Raw genomic sequence first — 19,671 nt, 5'->3', positions numbered from 1 at the left:
ATAAGGTCCTGCGTTCAGGCTACCTTTTATGCATTTCTCAAAAATAACCTAAGTAGGCTTACCTACTTAAACTGATATCAAAGTCTAAGTATATTTGGCCTAAACTTGTACGCAGTTAATGATAATAATGCAGCTAGCTGTGCTGCAAAACCCCATAATGATTGTTTTTTATTTTCTTGTTTGTGACTAACATTTAGTGCTCGTCGGTTCGGCGGTGCCTCGGGTGTGTTCGGGTGACTCCGTGAATAACAGACTCTCCTCCATTTTGCATAGTTCCGCGCGTGTGTCGAAAGCTCCTCTGCTCCTGCGATCAGTATCACACCGTGAAGAACGTTTTCCTGCAATGGACGGGTAAGGTTGGGTTGTTTACGGATTAAGTGGAAAATATGCCATTTTGAAGGTATTTTAAGATCATTTTGGAGCGAGGTTAGTCGCAATCTTCGCGTTCTGACAGGGCCGCTCACGCAGACCAGTGATGCATCAGCCAACATTGGCTAATAATAACAAATGCGCGCTAGCTCCACAAACCATATTTTACCGCTTACTAGATGTCATATTATGCATGTACAGTAAATCAAATAACAATATACGGAGTAATTTAAAATAAGCGTATAAAGTGTTTCGTGTTATATGAACAACAGGGATGTGTAACGTTATGTCGTTTAACGTTAGCTCAGCGGCTAACACAGTAGTTGCGCGTGCGGGCGCGTCCTATTCCCTTTGTTTGAATGTAACGGTCACTCGCTCCATCCGCGAGCTGAATATAAATGTTTCATTACCGAATATTGCTGTTTTTCACAATCCATTTGTATGTGAGATTTAACACGCTTATTATAACAAACTGCTGACAATACTACTGTAAATAGTAAATAATGTGTTATTGAGAAATGAGTGTACCAGTGGCATCAATGTGAATGTGATTTAGTGAAACTTTAATTTTTTTCTGTTTTCTCCCTTCAGCATTGCAAGCGATGTTGCAGTTGGTGTGAAGGTAAGTGTTTTGTGCCTTTCTCGCCTTCCCTTAATTTTACAGGCTTTATCAAAGCATATCTGAGAGAGTTAATCAGCAGAGACCCCATATTATCTTGGATTAAACTCTGTAATGTGATAATGGATACATATAACCGTTATATGAGTTAATACTACATTTTAATCATTTGAATGATTTACTGAATTTGCAGTGTACATCTGTGTCTTTCTAGAGAAGCTCAGATGACTTGCTGTCTGGCAGTCTGTACAACAGTCCAAACTCTTCAGTCACTGGTAAGAGATAAATACGAACTATTATCAGCTATTATGCTGGGATTTTTTTTGTCAATTATAGATTTTTTTTTGTATAAAATGTATTACCGAAAACTAGGTCTACATAGTAAAACACCACAGGAAGCGCCACAGATTTGAGACATCCGTCATTCACAAAGTTCTACACATCCTTATTACTTATAAGTGTCTAGAATGCAGTGCCATTTTAAAGCAATAAGCTTCAAGAAGCTGTGGTTTACAGCTACTTTAGAAAAGCTAACCCCCCTAATCTGTTCTAAAATTAGTAAACCATGGCTTCATGGGGCTTATTGCTTTTATAAAATGTTTACATATACAAAAATATACAGACAGTAAAAAAAAGTTATGGTTTACTGATAACAAATTAAAAGCAAAAGTCACCAGGCTATAGTTCTTCAGCAGCATTTAGCAACACTCAAATGCGGTGGTGCAGTAATACTTATGTAATAAGGTCACAGGTGTCTAAATCCATTCCGCCGAATTCCACTAATATTTATTTTTAGTAAAATCAGCACAGAAAATGTGTAAAAAAAATCAGTAGATTTCATCTTCTGTTGATAACTGAAAAATGGTAACGCTTTATAATAGCATTAAATCATGATCTAAATCAAAACAGATCAATAGTAGATGTTTGATTAGTAATTCGTTGATACATTTATCACTTATAAATCATTGAAGTGTTGGTCAAAATTGTTTTAGAATCTCAATAAAAAATGGTTAATCTTAAACAAATGATGAACAAATATAAAACAAACACATTAAGTTGTAAGCTTGTCTGTTTTCAAAAGCACAAACATGCAGGACGCTAAAACTCTTTTAAGAAGAGTAAGTTATGTGTTATCAAGGGGATATAAATGACTTGCTGTCAGGGGATTGTAAGTGGGTTATGATAACTCCTTTCAGTCATCAGCAAAGACTTGTGCTATTTGTGGGATCTAGTGATAATGTGAACCAGTTTTAACTAAAGCTCACATCATGTGCACAGCGGTTAAAGAGTCCATATCTGTCAGAGATGACAGCGGTCTATCTTCACTGACATAGTGTTCAACACAGTGTAAACTATTCATCACTTATATATACAGATATACGGTATAGCATACCACTTATTAATCATTTATGAATGTATTATTAACTAATAATTTATTAATGACTTATAACCAAATTAACAAAAGATTAATAAAATGTTAGCATATCACTTATTTATTATTTATGAATGTATAGTCAGGTTTTGTGAATGATTAGTTCATCAATTAATAACTTTTAAGTGACGTATAACAATGTTATTATAAAGTGTTTCCTGAAAAGTTTTTTTTTTTTAATGTTTAACCCCTTTTTAAATAATACCACTCACTTGATAAAAATAATAATTGTGTTACCAATTCCAGATGCAGTCTTTTAAACGTCAAATTTGGGGTTGGATTTTAGAAAAAATATTTTCTTAAGATAAATTCTAATTTCGTTAGAATGTTCCTAAGTGCATTTCTTGAAAAATTATTGTATTCAAAAAATTTTTTTTTAAAGGAACATCTTCATTTTTATTTTTTATTTTAAAGGTATCGTTTTATAATTTTTTATTTTTAATGTTGCATTGACATCCTGGTCATTTATTCGATTGTAAAGTGTGTAAGATCATTAATTTATTTAAGTCATATGAGAATTTACTTGCTGTAACAATTCAGCTCATTTGACATTGGAGGAAGAAAATAAAAATAAAAACTTCTGTAAGTAGGAGCTGGAGGTTCTAGTACAGGAAATTAGCGCTAGAAAGAAAGGTCTCAAAGGGTGCCTTTCCATTTTTGAGCTGGTGTGAGTCAGGGCTAACCACATGCCGGGCAGGGCCAATAGCCTTGGACTTTGAGCTGCATGGCCAAAATCAAGCAGCATTTCCACTGTTACCACAGATCTCTTCCGACTCGCTACAATGTTATCCTTTCTGCCAGAGCAACAGAGGGAGCTCACGGACAGATAACAGGAGTTGTGAGTTTTATGAGTTAACCAGAGATGACTCATACTGAAATGTGCGGATGCAGAAGTACGGTATCAAAAAAGCCACAGGGAAAAGACAGATGAACCATAAAACCAAATAAATACACGATTATAGTCATTTATGATTATAAATATAATCGTTATAATCATTCGTTCAAGTGGTCTCTGGTATTTTCCATCAGAATTCCCATCAGATCGTAATTGGACGTTATTTCAAAAACTCGCTGGTGTCTGAAAGTGTTTTGAGCTGAATAATAATAAAAAAATCTTACATGTTGAGTTGAGCTGGTAGCCTGAAAAATGTTAAATCTCCTGACTGATAAACTTCGCCTTTGTCCGTAACCACTCCTCAAGCTCCAGTTGGCCCACTTTGGACCATGGTATTCAGAGGGCCAAAAATCCTTGCCATTGACCCCAAGGAAGCCCGAGGAGGCATGATCAAACTCTGGAAGTGAGAGTGGATGTGCGATTGGCTCTGGCACACTAGCATGCTCGCTTTTGGCCTGACAGTGGAAACACGGCCCTTGGTAGGTTTGGATAAAAATCATGGGCCAACGTAAACTGCGTGCATGGGAAAGACTACTGAAGTATTTGATACAGTATTTATTGCAACAAGTTTTATAAGCTTGTAATTTTACATTTTAAACAGCCCAATAAATTCATTAAAAATTTCACTTTTTGGGGATATCCCACAAGTTGGTAGTTATCATAACGTTACAAGGTTATTGATGATTGATTTTAAAGAGCATTCTTTTCAAGTATTTCAATTCTTAATTTTTGTCTAAAGAACAAAAATAAAAAAAATATGAGCATTCTTATTTTTGGGAAATATAATTTATTCTTAATATTTTATTTGATTAAAAAATAAGAAATTCACACAAATTTTAACACACTTTTTTTAGTTTGTTGAGGAATTATACATTTTCATTTTATAATATAATATAATATAATCATTGTAGGACTCTGTGCAACATCATAAAATTGTGTATGAACAATTGTGAATTGTGTATGAACAGTGTATATCTGTGGAAACGTCTCAACTCAGAATAGAACGAGCTTTGTTATTTTACTAGCCTACTTTAGTGGGTGTTTGTATATGAAAAAACCTTTAGACAGGATGGGGCATTTACACGTTCTTTTACAATAATTATATGGAGCGCAAATAAATTAACAACAAGATCTTAAAATGAACGTGAGATGCAATGTGGTACTTCTAAAACTACTTTTCACTTGACAAGCTTTCTTTAAAACGTGATGCTTATGGTGTGAAATGCTGAAAAACAGCAAGGTACTGCAAAATGGCCAATAACATTCACCTGACAAGCATATATAGACCAACAATTAAAAAGTGTGCAAGCAAAATATGAGAGCACTTCTTGTGTGAATGGATGTTAATTCATATACAGATGTGACTTTTTTTTAACTACATTTTCCCTTATTCATGAATTACAAATAGAATATGGAAAAAATTCATTGTTGCTTACAGCAGATGATCTAATGCGCTCAAACAGTGTATTTTTGATAATTTCCCAAGTTATTGTCAAACAATATATATTGTTCTTTTTTAAATGTCATATAAACCGGATAAAAACACATAAAAGCTGTATTTTTGATTTATTTGACAGCTAATGGAGGTGACAGTAAGAAACTGAGGGTGGAGGACAGCATGGATAGCCCACCGTCTAGAGTCATTCATATTCGGAAACTCCCCAATGAGGTTTCTGAGACTGAGGTCATCGCCCTGGGCTTGCCCTTTGGAAAGGTCACTAATATCCTGATGCTTAAAGGCAAAAATCAGGTATGTGATGGGTGGTGGTGGTGAGGAGCATTAAACCCAGCTCCTGTTGAGATGAGTCTTCTGAGATTCAATTTAGTTCTTAAAATGGCTTGTCAGAACCTGTTTGCAAATTGAATGAACAAAGTTTTTGCTTAGCCATTTGTTTTTTTTATTTTTAACACTTTCCCACGATTAGGCATTTTTGGAGCTGGGAACAGAGGAAGCAGCTGTTACCATGGTGAACTACTACACAGCTGTTACACCTCAAGTGCGTAATGTCCCAGTGTTCATTCAGTACTCCAACCACAAAGAGCTCAAGACTGACAGTGCACTCAACCAGGTTAGAAAACACACTCCTCCTTGTTTTAACGTTTCGTAAGTAAAATATAGCATCAACGGAAGTGTGTAACTGGCATTGCTCCAGTACTAATCTGTTCCCTTGCTTTGCTTCTGAAGCGAGCTCAGGCCGTGCTGCAGGCGGTGTCGGCGGTCCAGGAGGGCGGCTCTCCAAGCTCGGACACGGCTGGTGAGAGTGTGTTAACACCTGCCCCCAGCCCAGTACTGCGAATAATCATCGACAACATGTTCTACCCAGTCACCCTGGACGTCCTCCAACAGGTCACTGCCCACAGCAGGCATCCATCTGGAATAAACTGCAGTTAAAAAAACAAGCCAAATGTATTTTTACACATTCATGCCTCCATATTAACAGGACTTTGCACTGTTCTCTCTTAGATCTTCTCAAAGTTTGGGACCGTCATGAAGATAATCACATTCACCAAAAATAATCAGTTCCAGGCTCTTCTTCAGTTCAGTGACCCAGTAAATGCCCAGCAGGCCAAACTGGTGAGTGGACGAAGAGGAGGATTGAAACCACCGCAAACTCCATAAATGTGTAATGATGTGCCAAAGCACTGTTATGAGATTTTTAATGTGATGGTTATGGCCACAGGCAAATTATGATCCAGTCATATGTTGGTTTAGTACCTTTCTTTCATTTATGTGATGAAATGACTGCAGTTGTCATTACTTGTAGAGGGGCGTTTTTATTACTTTTAGCCTGGGCCCTACATTATGCGCTGGATGTAATTATTCTTACCCTTTTTCACCCTTGTCATAGAATATACAAACTCATCTTCAATCTCTCTTGTTCGGTTTCTTTCATTAAAGTCTTTGGATGGCCAGAACATATACAACTCCTGCTGCACTTTGCGCATTGACTTCTCCAAGCTGGTCAACCTGAACGTAAAATACAACAACGATAAAAGCCGGGATTACACCCGGCCTGAGCTGCCCGCAGGAGATGGCCAACCAGCGGTGGACCCGTCAGTGGCCGCCGCTCTCAGCAAAGATTCCACCTCCCTGCTCGGTATGTTAGAAACCGCTCTCATGTGTGCCTCTAACACAAGCGTTGCTCAATCACACCTTTAAGACCCATCTACCCTGTCATTCTCTGACATGCATCATCATCTCCTGTCTGCATAGCTTTAGTTTCAGAGCAGGGTAGAGGTGTGAATGAATGCTTCCCCTCTATTGTGATTCATGAAAGTTTTCTAGTTCTTTGTGGAAAATGGGTCAATGGTGCCTGAAATGCAATCCCGTCTAATTGATGTGCCATTCAAACACGTTGCTTTACGTTTTTGCCGCTTCCACGGCCCCCAGTCTGTGTTTGATCCCGTAAGACTTTGACTGTACACGTTCTCCTTAGGTACTCCCTCTGGAATGGTAACTTCCTACTCTAGTGGTGGAGGGTTTCCATCTTCTCTAGGTACCTATGCTTCCATTTACTTTCCTTTTTTCCTTTTGATTTTCTAACCCTACTTGAATGCGCTCTTCCCTCTGAAGGACAGGGACTTTTCCAGTGCTGTCAGAATTGGCAGGGCTTTCATGTTAAAACCACCCCAACCATTTGTCCTGACTTGACATGCAGTATTCATAAACAGTGTCGCTATTTGTCAAAGCATAAATCTGAAGCTGCAACAATAAGCCCTTCTATTCTGCATTATGGGCCTGACGTAATAGATTGACACACACTAATTAGAGGCCCGTATTTCAGACAGACTGGCAATCCAAACTGCCAAACACAAGTTCTCTTTAGCTAAAGCAGAGTGCGGCCTATGGAGCGGCTAACTACAGCAAGCAGAAGGGACCCAAAAAGCAATTTCGTTTTTTCGGATATTGCTCCAGAGCACCAGTCTGTGTGAAATCGGTTTAGATAGCGATCTGCCTAGTGGCAGATATTGACTCTGGGATGTGGGTTTGCCTGAGGTGTGTGGTGTTGGCTGGATAACTAGATGTGCTTGGTGCGTTGGGTGCAGACAGTTAGAATGCATGGCCACAGGGCAGATGGGGCTGAGATGCTGAGCCGTCAGCTCTTCTTGGTTATGTGGGCTGACACGGTCCTTCCTCTCTTCTTCTTTCTCTCTGTAGGGGCCATCAGCCCCCTGAGTGCGGCGGCGGCGGCGGCGGCGGCTGCAGGGAGGGTGGCACTGTCCGGACATTCGGTACCTGGCGGAGTGCTCCTGGTCAGCAACCTCAACGATGAGGTCAGTACACCTCCACAAAACACCCACTCGCAAAAGGGTCCCTACTCTCTCTATTCACAGTCTTCTCATTGTGTCAATCAGGTCACCAGTACACTGTATGTCTCAGGTTGTATATGTTCAGTCCTCATCTGTTTAAGATCATTTTTTAGTTCAAAGGGCCTCAACATCACCTTCATGACATTTGGGACTAGAGCAATGTTAACATGCTTGAAACGTTGCTGTGTTGCAAGATTCAAACATAAAAAAAAGGGATTCTTGGTGATATAAGCATTTTCAAGATTGTTTAATTTAAAGATGTTTTTCCAGGAAGTACTAGGGCTGGGTGAAAACATATTGATCAATTTAAAGATCCGATATCAGTTCTTAATCCCAAGATGCTTTCAATGCATAATTAGCAGCTGCCCCACACATTTATGCTTTCAGTGTTTTAGTATACTCATCATTCCAAATCTTGCATAATATTACAGAATATTTGCTTTTCTTGTAACCTGTAATGGGCCAAAATAATACAAATGTGAAAAATTAAAGGGATAGTTTACCTATAAAATGGGAAGTTTCATCATTTACTCACCATCATGCCATTCCAAACCCGTAAGACTTTTGTTACTTTTCATAGCACGGATGAAGACATTTAATATTCTCTCTCAGGTCTAACATTTGAGAGAAGTAGCACCTGTGCCAGCATCAAGTTCTGCAGATGGTGGCACCAGCACCTGTTTTTGTTGCATCATGTTTTGTTTCTTGAAATACACATTTGACAGTAATTTGAGTTGACTAGCTTGAGATGCAGATGTAAATGTATTTTTTTTTATTAGCTAAAATGTTAACATCTGTAAATATTTTAACCTCATTTTTGGGGGGGTTAAATCTAAATATTAGCTATAACTGATTAAAATTGGTTTTCCATAGTGTCATACATCTGTAGATCATGATAACCACAGGTAAAAACATTTATAGCACCTCACTGCCAATTTGTCCTGCATTTAACCCATCCGAGTTAAAGCACACACATTAGAAGCAGTGAGTACTGAGCATTCGCATGCTGCAAACCGTTGACACACACACACACACACACACACACACACACACACACACACACACACACACACACACACACACACACCTGGAGTAGTGGGGTTAGGTGCCTTGCTCAATACTTGTGGGTACTGATGGTGGAAGAGATCTGTTCATTCACTCCTCCATCTACATTTCCTTATTGACAATCGAACCCGCAACCCTCGGGTTACCAGTGTAAATCTCTAAGCATTAGGACCCCCACAGTCAAAACATATCATGATTTTAGACATATAGACTTTATGTATCCATGCCCCTTTACAGCTCTGCGCTCGTTGTGCTCTGTGTTCCGCTAAGATCTGACGGATTTATGAATGAACCACTTGTTTACCTATTGACATTTGTTATGACATCCGCTTTAAACGTTATAATGCTTGTGATAACTTTCGTTAACTCTAAGTAAATCCACTTCACCAGCTAATTAGGCTTTGACAGAGATGCCATAGAAATAGTGTAGCACGATATACCAGTACTAGACAAGTATTGCGATACCCTGCTATTACAAACGGTACGATATGGAATTTTATTAGTACCGGTACTTTAAGGAGGACAGTGCTAATATGAGCTGTATTTCTTAATTTGCGTCGATGTGTAACAGCAGGTGTCAGGACGTGGGTGCAGTGCTCTGCTTCCACCGTTCACTAAACATTGGAAGTAGAAGAGTTAAATATATTCGTGGCGCGCATGACAGAGAAAGCACCAGAAATATGAGAAAATAAAGCGCAGCGCGGGACGTGCTCGAGCCGGACTCTGACCTGAAGCGTGCGCACACGCCATTTAGACAACGTTATCGTGATTCAGTTCTTTCAAGGATTATTGTTTGGGTTTTAATGGTCAAAAATATGTCAAAATGCACGTCCTGGCGAGTATTCAGGTAAACACAGTCGGATATCTTTAGTGAACGTATACAGTTGATGTAGTTAGATCCGTGCAAGTCTTTATACAGTCCTAATATTTGTGTGATTAATGGTCATCAAACAACAACGAAGAATAGAAAACCACCACATGCTTGGCTAAATAACTAAAATATATTTATTAAGAATCAGTGTATAGTTAAATTATAGAGTGAAGACTAAGGCCCCGATCACACCGAACGCGTTTTTCAGGTTCGAAAATGTTTCTAGGCAACCCCCGAATCACCTGTTCTGTCAGTCAAATCAATGTAACGGTCAACACAATGGAAGGCCCGCCTCTTCATTCATTCGATTGAACAACAGAAAATAAGCACGATGATGTTGCGTGCTTTTCCGCTCAGAGTTGACTTTTTTTCAACTTCATGCGCTCGGAGCGCTCCTTCAAAAGTGCGAGGCGCCCAGGGCGCATAAGCAGCGCACATAACGCTCTCTGCCAACCGAAATCCATTCAAAAAAGGCACCTCTTGCTGCAAAAACGCGTTCTGTGTGATCGGGGCCTAAGCAGTTTTATATTTGATTATTTAATTTCTTTCTTGACGTGCTACTGTTAAATAGACCTAGGCACTGTTTAGACACAGTGTAAAGCATTGTTTTAGTCATATTTGTAATTAGCATTTTTTTGCTTATTTTTAAAAACAAAGATAACATTAAAAATCTATATTATAATTATAAAATTACATTTAAAATATTAAATTACTCGTATCATGAAATAAGATTTTGGTCATCCCAACCAGAATTGAAAGGTTTGTGAATGATAACGAGTGATAATGTGATCTCTGAAAGGATGTTAACACTGCCATGTAGTTACTGTATTATAATAATAAGAAGAGGGAATGGTCAAAAACCAGGGGAGGAACATGCTCCAGAGCTGTATATAACGTAATTGTTTTAATTTGTCATGTGTCTTCTAGCAACAAGGTGCATGCTTCTGTGCAAGTGTGTTCGGCTTTGGACCAACTTAAAAGTCTAGTAATATATAATCCTCAGTCATTTAGTCTAAAATGCCCTTTTTTTCCCTGTAACCATTTACAATTTCGGAAATAGTATGATGCCTGCTATTTTAAAATCTGTTCATATTTCAAGAGTCTTGTCTTGAATTCCAGCCTTGATACGATGAACAAGTTTTCATTTAGTCTTTTATTCACATATAAACGTAGAGCAGCGCACATACACCTCATGGGTTTTGAGCTTGATCCCAGCTTGATGTATGTGGAATGATCAGTGTTTATATGTGAATAAAAGCGTAAATTAAAACGGCATGAGGGTGGGTTAATTATATTACAATTTAAATTTGTGTGTGAACTATCCCTTTAAAGTGATCCTGTAGTGTTTGTCTCACAATGCACCTCATGAAAAAATGATAAGTGCCACTACCCAGCCCTGCTAAATATATAATCAGGGCTTTCTTTATCCCAAAAACACTGTAATCGCATTCCCATGTTGACTTTGCTCTCTTGCTGGATGTTTTGAAGCTGATTTCAAAGTCATTTCAGTCACTTTTCTAATGTGAATTAGAATCAGAATGATGTATTCAGTCTCACATGATAAACACTGAGCAGGTGACTTGTCTTGACATGAATTCAGATTGACCTGTCTCATTTCCATCCTCAGTGTATTTCATATATTATGTTCAATGTTATTTCAGTATATTTGCCGTTAGTAGTGAATTGATAGTGAGTAGTAATGAATTGAAACCTGTAGCTCTTTGTTCTCTATTGTGACATTTATACTTGCAGAAATATACTGAAAGCATTCTCAGTAAGGTTTTCGTCAAAATGGAGGGTCTCTCTGCAGTCTCTCCTCTGTGCAAATTTTGATCACTGTCTCTCCTCTCTCTTTATCTCTCCCCCTCTCCCTTCTCTCTGGCTCTCTCTCTCTTTGGCTCTCTTTGGCTCTCTTTCTCTCTCTCTCTCTCTCTCTCTCTCTCTCTCTCTCTCTCTCTCTCTCTCTCTCTCTCTCTCTCTCTCTCTCTCTCTCTCACCTTTTCACAAGCGCTCTGTCTGGAAGTAATATCTAACTGTCTTTTCTCTCTAAGCTGTATCTCTCTCTTCCTCTCCTGATGCTCCACTGCCTCTCTCTAAGCTATTCAAAGTTGGTATGAAACGTGGTAGCCCCACCCGCCTCTCTCATCTCTCTCACACTCTCTCTCACTATGATTTCTCTGTCTTTTTGAAGTGTCCCAGTAATTTCCCCATCATGGTTTTTGTTTTCCCAAACACTTGTGGGTTTGTGGAGTTTTTCGACATGACGTGCTCTCTATTGATGCCATAACTCTGCAAGGTGGTTTTCATGCCTAACCGCTGCATGGCCCCGCCCCTTTACAGCTATAGGCTGCTGTTTTGTTTGGTTATTGTTTCTTAACGCTTCCTCATACCAAAGCTTTCCACTTTCTCTGCATGCTTTGCCTCCTCTCAGCGTTTCTGTGCTGCAGTTAGCCTGAGTAAATGTGCCCTGCCCACGTTCGGTCTCGGGTGACTACGTTTGGCACTGTTAAACATAGTCGGGGGAAGCAAAAGAACAAAAAAAGAGAACCCTGCCATTTTCTGACCAAACTCCTGCATTTCCTATGTACTGACCTGTATATTATTTTTGTCCCCCCTTCCAACTTTTTTTTTTTTTCTCCCTTTTATTCCACGCTGCTTCCAACCCCTCCTTTTCCCTCTCCTCTTCTGACTCCTCTGTGATTGGTTGGCCCTTTCTCTCCTGCAATCCTGTCTCCCCGCCCTCCACCCATTCATGCTTTGTGCCTGAACCAAAACAAATGTTCCTCCTCGGACCGACTTGCCCCAATTAACTGCCTTGACCCATGCTCCATGACCACCTCACCATTCTACGGGAAACCACCCTCCGTTATGGATGATCTGTTCATCTCCGCTCTACCTCGACTCTTCTCTCTTCCTGTCTTACGCTGCTTGCTCTTCTCTCCTTCTAAAGATGGTTACGCCCCAAAGTCTGTTTACCCTCTTCGGTATGTTATCGTTAGCAATCTATCTCTTTTTGTTTATCTATTGTTAATTTCATTTCAGTTGTTTTTTCTCTTTCATTTATCATTTAAGGACTAGTTAAGATTCTGGCACTACTCTATCAACAGTTTCCTAGTTTTCCAGTTTAATTTTAGTTCTATTATGCCAAATTTCAAATGAAATAGTTATTTTTGGTTATTTTTTTTATTTTTTATGTTTTATCCTTGGCTTTCGAAGCCTCTGTCTCTATCTTGCTCTATCTGTCTCTCTTCATGTACAGCTTATATTAATGCATGGTTGATTATTTTGCATGTAAGCTTTTGATTTTAACTTTGCCATATCACATGAGCTTGTTTTTGGAGGGCGTATCAAAATATGTTGTGTCTGTTAGAAAAACTGTTTTGGACTCTTTGGTGTAGATAATTTGGAAGATTTGTACCATCATCTTCACCTTTCATGTCAGAACCGGAGCTTCTGAAGCACTAACTTGTCCTTCCTGGTTCACTCCTCTCCTCCTCCCTCCTTCCCTCCCTCTTCCATCTGCCTCTCACTTAACCGAAGGTGTCTACGGTGATGTGCAGCGCGTGAAGATTCTTTACAATAAGAAGGACAGTGCTCTAATCCAGATGTCTGATGGAAACCAAGCCCAGTTAGGTAAGCTGATGCACAGGGTTTTTTTCTCCGCGATTAACACCACGTAATGTGTTTATTTCATGGCGTACCTCCGTGTCTTCATGATCTAGCCATGAGCCATCTGAATGGGCAGAAGATGTATGGAAAGATCATTCGTGTGACGCTCTCCAAGCACCAGACGGTGCAGTTGCCTAGGGAGGGTTTAGATGATCAGGGCCTGACCAAAGACTTCACCAGTTCTCCACTGCATCGCTTCAAGAAGCCTGGGTCTAAGAACTTCCAGAACATCTTCCCCCCTTCAGCTACACTTCATCTCTCTAACATACCGTGAGTACAGGAGAACATTGTCTTCCTAAACAATATTTTAAATATAGGGCTGTCAAAATTAACGTGTTAACGCAAATTCATTTTAACGGCACTCATTTTATTAAAGTGCGGTTAACGCAGTGCGCATGTTCTGTTTGATCCGTGGCCTGTAGTTGAAGAAATTGAGAGAAGCCATAGATGTAAAGGATGTAGCAGCAAGCATTAATAGGGAAAGAAGAGGGCTAACATTAACATTACTTTTCATTACTATTCTGAAAACAAGTGCAGTTATAGCCTACATAAGCTACCATATTTTCTGTTTAACTTTTATGAGACTCCAGGTCGAAAGAAAAGTTCATTTTTACACTGAGCGCATTCTCTGCAGTCCGAGCGCCATGCACTGCAAGCTCGCTCTCGCTCATGTCCGAGGTAAATCATTAACAATATCACCACTTCCAGTACATGTGTTTTATTGAACTAAATACATTACAGTTGGCTAAAACGAATACACGGGTTACTTTTCTGAACAAGAGCGCTCCCGAGTCCGTGTTTCTAACACTGTTCATGTGAATCGCGGCACAGTTAGGCACACACACAAAATACCGGCAGTTCAATAGGGAATGAGCAGCTCTTAACCTGATAACCGTCACGAGGACGAGGACGCACTGAAGGTCTCTTTGTTTAAATTAGCTCAAAATTACTATCAGATGTAAGTAATTACCTTGACAAACTATACATCATTAAAAAGATCTAAGACTAAAGTTTAATTTTTTTACCTCTGTTTTATTCTCAAAGTCTTATAGTGACCGTAATGTGTTAATATGTTCCAGGAGTTATGAATATGATCTTGGGCGTCGCTACCTTTTGATTGTAATTTGCGCGTCATTTGCTCCCATTCATAAAAAAATCCTCCTTGGTCGTCATGAAGACACTCGACAAAACAACTTCCCTCAGGGCTTTTACTTCAAAAGTGTGCAGATGTGGAGAAATATTGATAGATTCTCACACGTTTGAGTCAAATTTCTATACAGAGAAGTATTATTTATTCAATCTTTATCCAAAATCCGCGGATGTGTGATTATGAGAGCGGCTGTGATATGCTGTGTTTTCAATTCATTCTGGCAGCCGGAGGGCGCTGGAAAGCTGTACTACTGAAAATTCACTCCCCTATGCATAGATGAAGAACAGACACACCATGTGACATTCAGGAAGTATCTGACATGACCAAAGCTGCTTTCTAGCGATCGTCAGATGGCTATTTTATGCAGATAGACACGTTTTAAGACAATAAACACACAATCGCGGCAATATATGGTTGGTCTGTGTTCTTTATGCCATGTTGGGTGGTTTCATAATAGATGATATTTATAATGCAATGCTATTCCACATAGCTTTTAGCATTGTATATTTTCTGTCAGATTTTTTGACCCGAAGCTATATGAGATCACATATTGTTATATAAAACACTCTACATATAAAATATAAAGTGATATGAAGCAAGTTTTGAATAAAACATGATTTTAATCGTATAAATTGTTGTTTTGCTGGTATGCTAAGCTAACATGCTAGCTTGCCCTAGATGCACCTGCCACTGAGTAAATACTTTATTTTTATGAACATTTTCTAAATGTAAAACTACTGAAATGCTTATTTGGACGAAATGCATTCAATAGAGTCTCAGTGAGGGTAAAGTGAGAGGTTTGATTTAGAAATGAGGTTTGAATAGAACAGTTTGAATAGAGAATCGTTAGTAATTATAATGCAGACAAAAGAATAATAATTGGAGCCATAACCAGTCCGCAGAAGTGTGAATGCCGGGGAGACAAACTGAATGGGGCAGTTTGCACCTCTAAACAATAGAGGCAATACAGCGACTGAAAGCTGAGAAGATGTGGCAATAAACATCAGTTGATATTTCAGCGATATCTCAAAATAAAATCACATGAAACGATCTTGTAAAACGTTTAATAAAATGCAGAGTTTTAGACTGATCATCTTCAGATCTGAAATATAACATGGTCAGACTTGTGTCTTTAGCTGTAGTGCATTTCTAGATTTCTCCAAGGCCCACTTCAATTTTATTTTCATAAAGATATATCATACAAATAAATTTCTAATAACTTTACAAAACTTTGAAGCTTATTATAGCTTTTTTTTATTATAAAAAATATTATCATTTTGACTTTACAGTAAACTGCCAGGTGTCTGCTTTCAAATGAGACCATAATTATGCTTTTAGTGCAAAGGATTCACAAACTGTATTTGTTTTAGTCTGAGTATACATTTCTTAGGATTTTTTCAAAATTTAGAAATCAGCTTAACAGGTTAAAGGGGCCACACTATATTCCTACTCATGAAATATGGACCTCCTCCAGGTATGGTGTGGTACTGGTGCGCTCCCTGGTCCGCATGACAGCTTTCACATTACCAATTTTTCATACGAACTGTGCGCTGTTCTGAATTAAACTGCCAGTGTAAAAACTCCCTTTATTTATATTCTTAAAATGAGAGAAATCACTGCTTATTCTGAATTTTTAAGCTTAGGCTTGGGACATGAACAAGTTCGTTGAAAAACATCTGTGACCTTTGATACTTGTCTAGACTTCATGCTGTATTATTGAACATGTATGGTTTCACTAATAATAAACGTACATTTGCATAAAGCATGCATATTTGTTCATACCCATGTTGATTAGAGTATTAAAAACTTGAAACACATTAATTTAAGATACATTTACAACTGATAAAAATGTGCAATTAATTGTGAGTTAACTCATGACAATAATGCGATTAATTGTGAGTTAACTCATGACAATAATGTGATTAATCGCAATTAAATATTTTAATCAATTGACAGCCCTATTTAATAACATTACTGAAAATCAGTAGACTGGGTAAACCCAGCCTGATCTGCCAGCGATTTGATTTCGGCCTGCAACTTGGTCTGTAAACCTGTACATTCATCTCTACTGCTTCTGTTATACTTTTGCGAGAACCAATCACAGACTGGCTTATCTATTGGCAGGTTTAACATGATGACCGATAGAGAAGCGATGGGTCGTTGCCTCTTGTGGTCTGATTGGTTAAAGGATTATCCAGTTGCGTACAAGTCATTGCGTACGAGTCATTCAAATAATGCTTGTTTATCACGCCTCTTGTGCAGCAGAAAATACAGAGCAGACTCCGCAGACCAATGTTCAATCTTAAATTGATTTTGGTTTGTTGATAGCCAGACAAGAAAATCATAAGAAGAACTGCGTGTTAAAGCAGCTTTGCATACAGTACAGTCCTAATGAATGGGAGTGGTGATTTTTCTGTAGGTTTTGTCATTTTAATACATGTTGTGTATTATTCTGCCGCCATAAATCTTTGACCAACTGCTGACTATCTTTTTCAATTAATCCCTTGCAGTGTATTTCAGTTCAAGTCTGAGATTAAAATGTGGCTACCTTGGAATTTTTTCCCCCTTTTTTATTGGTTCATGCATCATAATAACATTTTACCATTTACTCTGAGGAAATGCTAATAACTGCTTGTTTCCCCTCCAGTGACAATGTGACAGAAGAGGATTTACGACTGCTCTTCTCAAACTCCGGCGGTACAGTGAAAGCGTTCAAGTTTTTCCAGTAAGAACCTTCTGCATTCCATTTTTCAGCTGTTTTTATATAGTCCCCGTTTTGACCATCACGTTCGTTTTTCCTTCTAGAGATCGCAAAATGGCTCTTCTGCAGATGTCCACGGTGGAGGAGGCGATTCAGGCACTTATCGACCTTCACAATTATGACATGGGCCGCGGTCACCGCCTGAGAGTGTCCTTCTCCAAATCCACCATCTGAAGATTCCCTGGTGCTATGTCACCCTTCCTTTCGCCCCCAGGAGCCGAATTCATTTTTACCAGTCATTCCTCAGCACCATATCAAAAACTTAAATGAGAATGGCCCTTAAAGGAACACTCGCTCTGTATCTGCTCCTGCTATTGTTTGTTTGGCCAGCTGTTATTCTATTTTAGGATGGATTGACAAAAACGTGCCTTACTTAGCAAAATAGCGTCATCTTCTTGCTCCTGTCGTTACAGATTATAGAGGTTTAGGCACATTACGTGTGATGATTTGTTACCTTTACTTTCACCTTGCGTTGTTGTTTTGAAGGTTTTTAAAAGTGAGTTTATTTAGGTCTTGTCCTCACCATGTCATATTTAACAAAAAAACATTTTCAAGCTTTGAAAGCTAGTCGGTTTTTTTTGAATCAAAGGTAAAAGCTCAGTTTTTTATGGTCTGTTAAATTGAATCTGAACACAAGAAATTGATTTTAATGGAATATACTCCAAGTTGTAAATTATCTTGTGCATTTATTTTGGGCTGTAGTTTTTCTTTTCTTCCCTTTGATCAGGCACCCAAGGTACTTTTCGTGATTGAAACCTGTGGTAAACAAAACAATGACAGTGGAGAGCATTGTGTGACGTATAGTACCTGCTTTGATATTCACTCAATTTTGCTTCAGTTCAGTGGATTCTGTTACCCATTTTTAGAAGAAAACCAGAGCATGTGCTGATGGATCTCAGCTGTTGCATGTGTCAGATTGACCATGTTTGATGTTGTGATGTCACATTAATGTCGGGACTGTTGGGACCAAAGTAAATGTGCCTTTAGTCTTACTTTTCTGCATTGAACAAATGGTTTTATTCAACCTCTGGAATATTTTTATCAATGGAGACTTTCCAACAGACATCACTCATATAAATGATCCTTAATTGTCTGTGATCGTAATTGTGTGAGAATCATTCACTGATTCTCCTGAAAAATGATGTTTTTTTGTGGTTTAGGTTGTGGAAAAGGGAGGGGGGGGGGCGTTCTGTACATTTTCTACATGAATTGAGTTTTTACATCTTTAGGAATGTAAAGTCCAATATAGATGCGGCACAATTAAAAGTTCATTTTTCTACCAAGCTTGTGCTTGATGGTCCCTGCGGTGTGGTGTAGTGCTTTTATCCTGTAGCATGCTGAATAAACTCTTCTCGCTCTGCATTCACCTCTGCCTCTCTGCTGTCTCTTCCTCTTCCTCTACTGTCCTCTGTATCTCACTTAGCTATTTTTCTCTGTCTCGTTGAAAAAAACTTGCTCGCCTCACTATAACTTGGAAGTAAATACACCATGGAAGTAAAACATATCTGTAATCTTCGTCTATTTGCAGGAATCTGTAACTGCCTACCTGTTGTCATGTGTCCCCTGTCATTCTCTATTTTCTCATGCTTATCTCCAGATCTCTGTCCACTTTTGACTTTGCATATTTAACTGCTTATCAGTGTGCCTGTAATCTCGTGAGAGCAGGGTGTTTGGGTGTCAGGTTGATACCGTGTTTTGCATGTAGTTCAACAGAAGAAAAAAAGTGCTTGCAGTATCCATCCTTTCAACGTGGCCGATTGTGTGTTGAAGTAATTTGTTGTCTGGTGGAGAAAGGACAATCATCTGGCACCATTTTTTATTTTTTTAGCTGAGGCGCAAAGTACAAAAATTGCAGCTTACACCGTTTTTGTGAACCGGTAGAAACCGTAACGGAATGCAGTGCTAGAATCCTTCTGGGAGAGTGTTTCTTTTTTGTTAAGCATCTTTTTATAGAAAGAAAAGCTTTAAGAGTACAATGCCTTTCCTACAGTTGAACATGAAGGAGATTCAGTGTTGTGGGTGTTGCCTCTAGGATTGGTTAACATCATGAAATCTGAATATTTTGTAATGTAGAACAGTGTGATAAGGCAACTGCCATAGGGCGCCTTAAAAAACATTAAGCAAAAACTGTAAAAGTAAGTGTTTATACCAGTGGTTTTCAACATTTTTGGCTCAAAGGCTTAAAACCTGTTTCACATGAATGCAACATTTTATTGCTGGTATTATGACACAGCTGCCAGTCTTCAAACTATTAGCAGGAACTGGGAGTATTGATATATTAGATTAACTATGATTCGTTTTGTGATTCCCAAAGTTGCTGCATGTTCTTCAATAAAAATGGTAGTTATATACCCCCTGTTCCCAGCCCCAGACTAAAATGCATGTTTTAACTGAAAGCAACTTACCTAAAGGATTATTAGGAACACCTGTTCAATTTCTCATTAATGCGATTATCTAATCAACCAATCACATGGCAGTTGCTTCAATGCATTTAGGGGTGTGGTCCTGGTCAAGACAATCTCCTAAACT

The 19,671-nt window shown here is 38.7% G+C and overlaps 1 protein-coding gene across 2 annotated transcripts; it reads left to right on the top strand.

The window, feature by feature from the left end:
• Positions 1–225: 225 nt before the first annotated feature.
• ptbp2b (polypyrimidine tract binding protein 2b) lies at positions 226–18,508 on the top strand. 2 transcript variants are annotated; one of them, XM_067453949.1, is made up of 15 exons: positions 226–351; positions 961–991; positions 1,203–1,263; positions 4,893–5,065; positions 5,241–5,384; positions 5,501–5,662; positions 5,780–5,890; positions 6,215–6,413; positions 6,753–6,812; positions 7,475–7,590; positions 12,513–12,546; positions 13,103–13,195; positions 13,285–13,501; positions 17,029–17,106; positions 17,187–18,508. In XM_067453949.1, exons 1-15 carry the CDS (start codon positions 344–346, stop codon positions 17,314–17,316), a joined length of 1,617 nt encoding a protein of 538 aa, XP_067310050.1. In that variant the 5' UTR covers positions 226–343; the 3' UTR covers positions 17,317–18,508. The 2 variants fall into 2 exon arrangements, with proteins under 2 accessions (XP_067310050.1, XP_067310051.1); XM_067453950.1 differs by lacking the exon at positions 6,753–6,812.
• Positions 18,509–19,671: the final 1,163 nt, after the last annotated feature.

The sequence above is a fragment of the Pseudorasbora parva genome, chromosome 9, assembly GCF_024679245.1.
Source record: "Pseudorasbora parva isolate DD20220531a chromosome 9, ASM2467924v1, whole genome shotgun sequence".
Classification (NCBI taxonomy): Eukaryota; Metazoa; Chordata; class Actinopteri; order Cypriniformes; family Gobionidae; genus Pseudorasbora; species Pseudorasbora parva.
Note: the sequence above shows the minus strand (reverse complement) of the source record. Positions and strands in the feature narration are given on the sequence as shown.

Excerpts from the sequence above, each read along its gene's own strand:
- ptbp2b (XM_067453949.1), top strand. Across the intron at positions 5,385-5,500 it reads CTGACAGTGCACTCAACCAG|CGAGCTCAGGCCGTGCTGCA; the intron begins GTTAGAAAACAC and ends TTGCTTCTGAAG. Across the intron at positions 6,414-6,752 it reads AGATTCCACCTCCCTGCTCG|GTACTCCCTCTGGAATGGTA; the intron begins GTATGTTAGAAA and ends CGTTCTCCTTAG.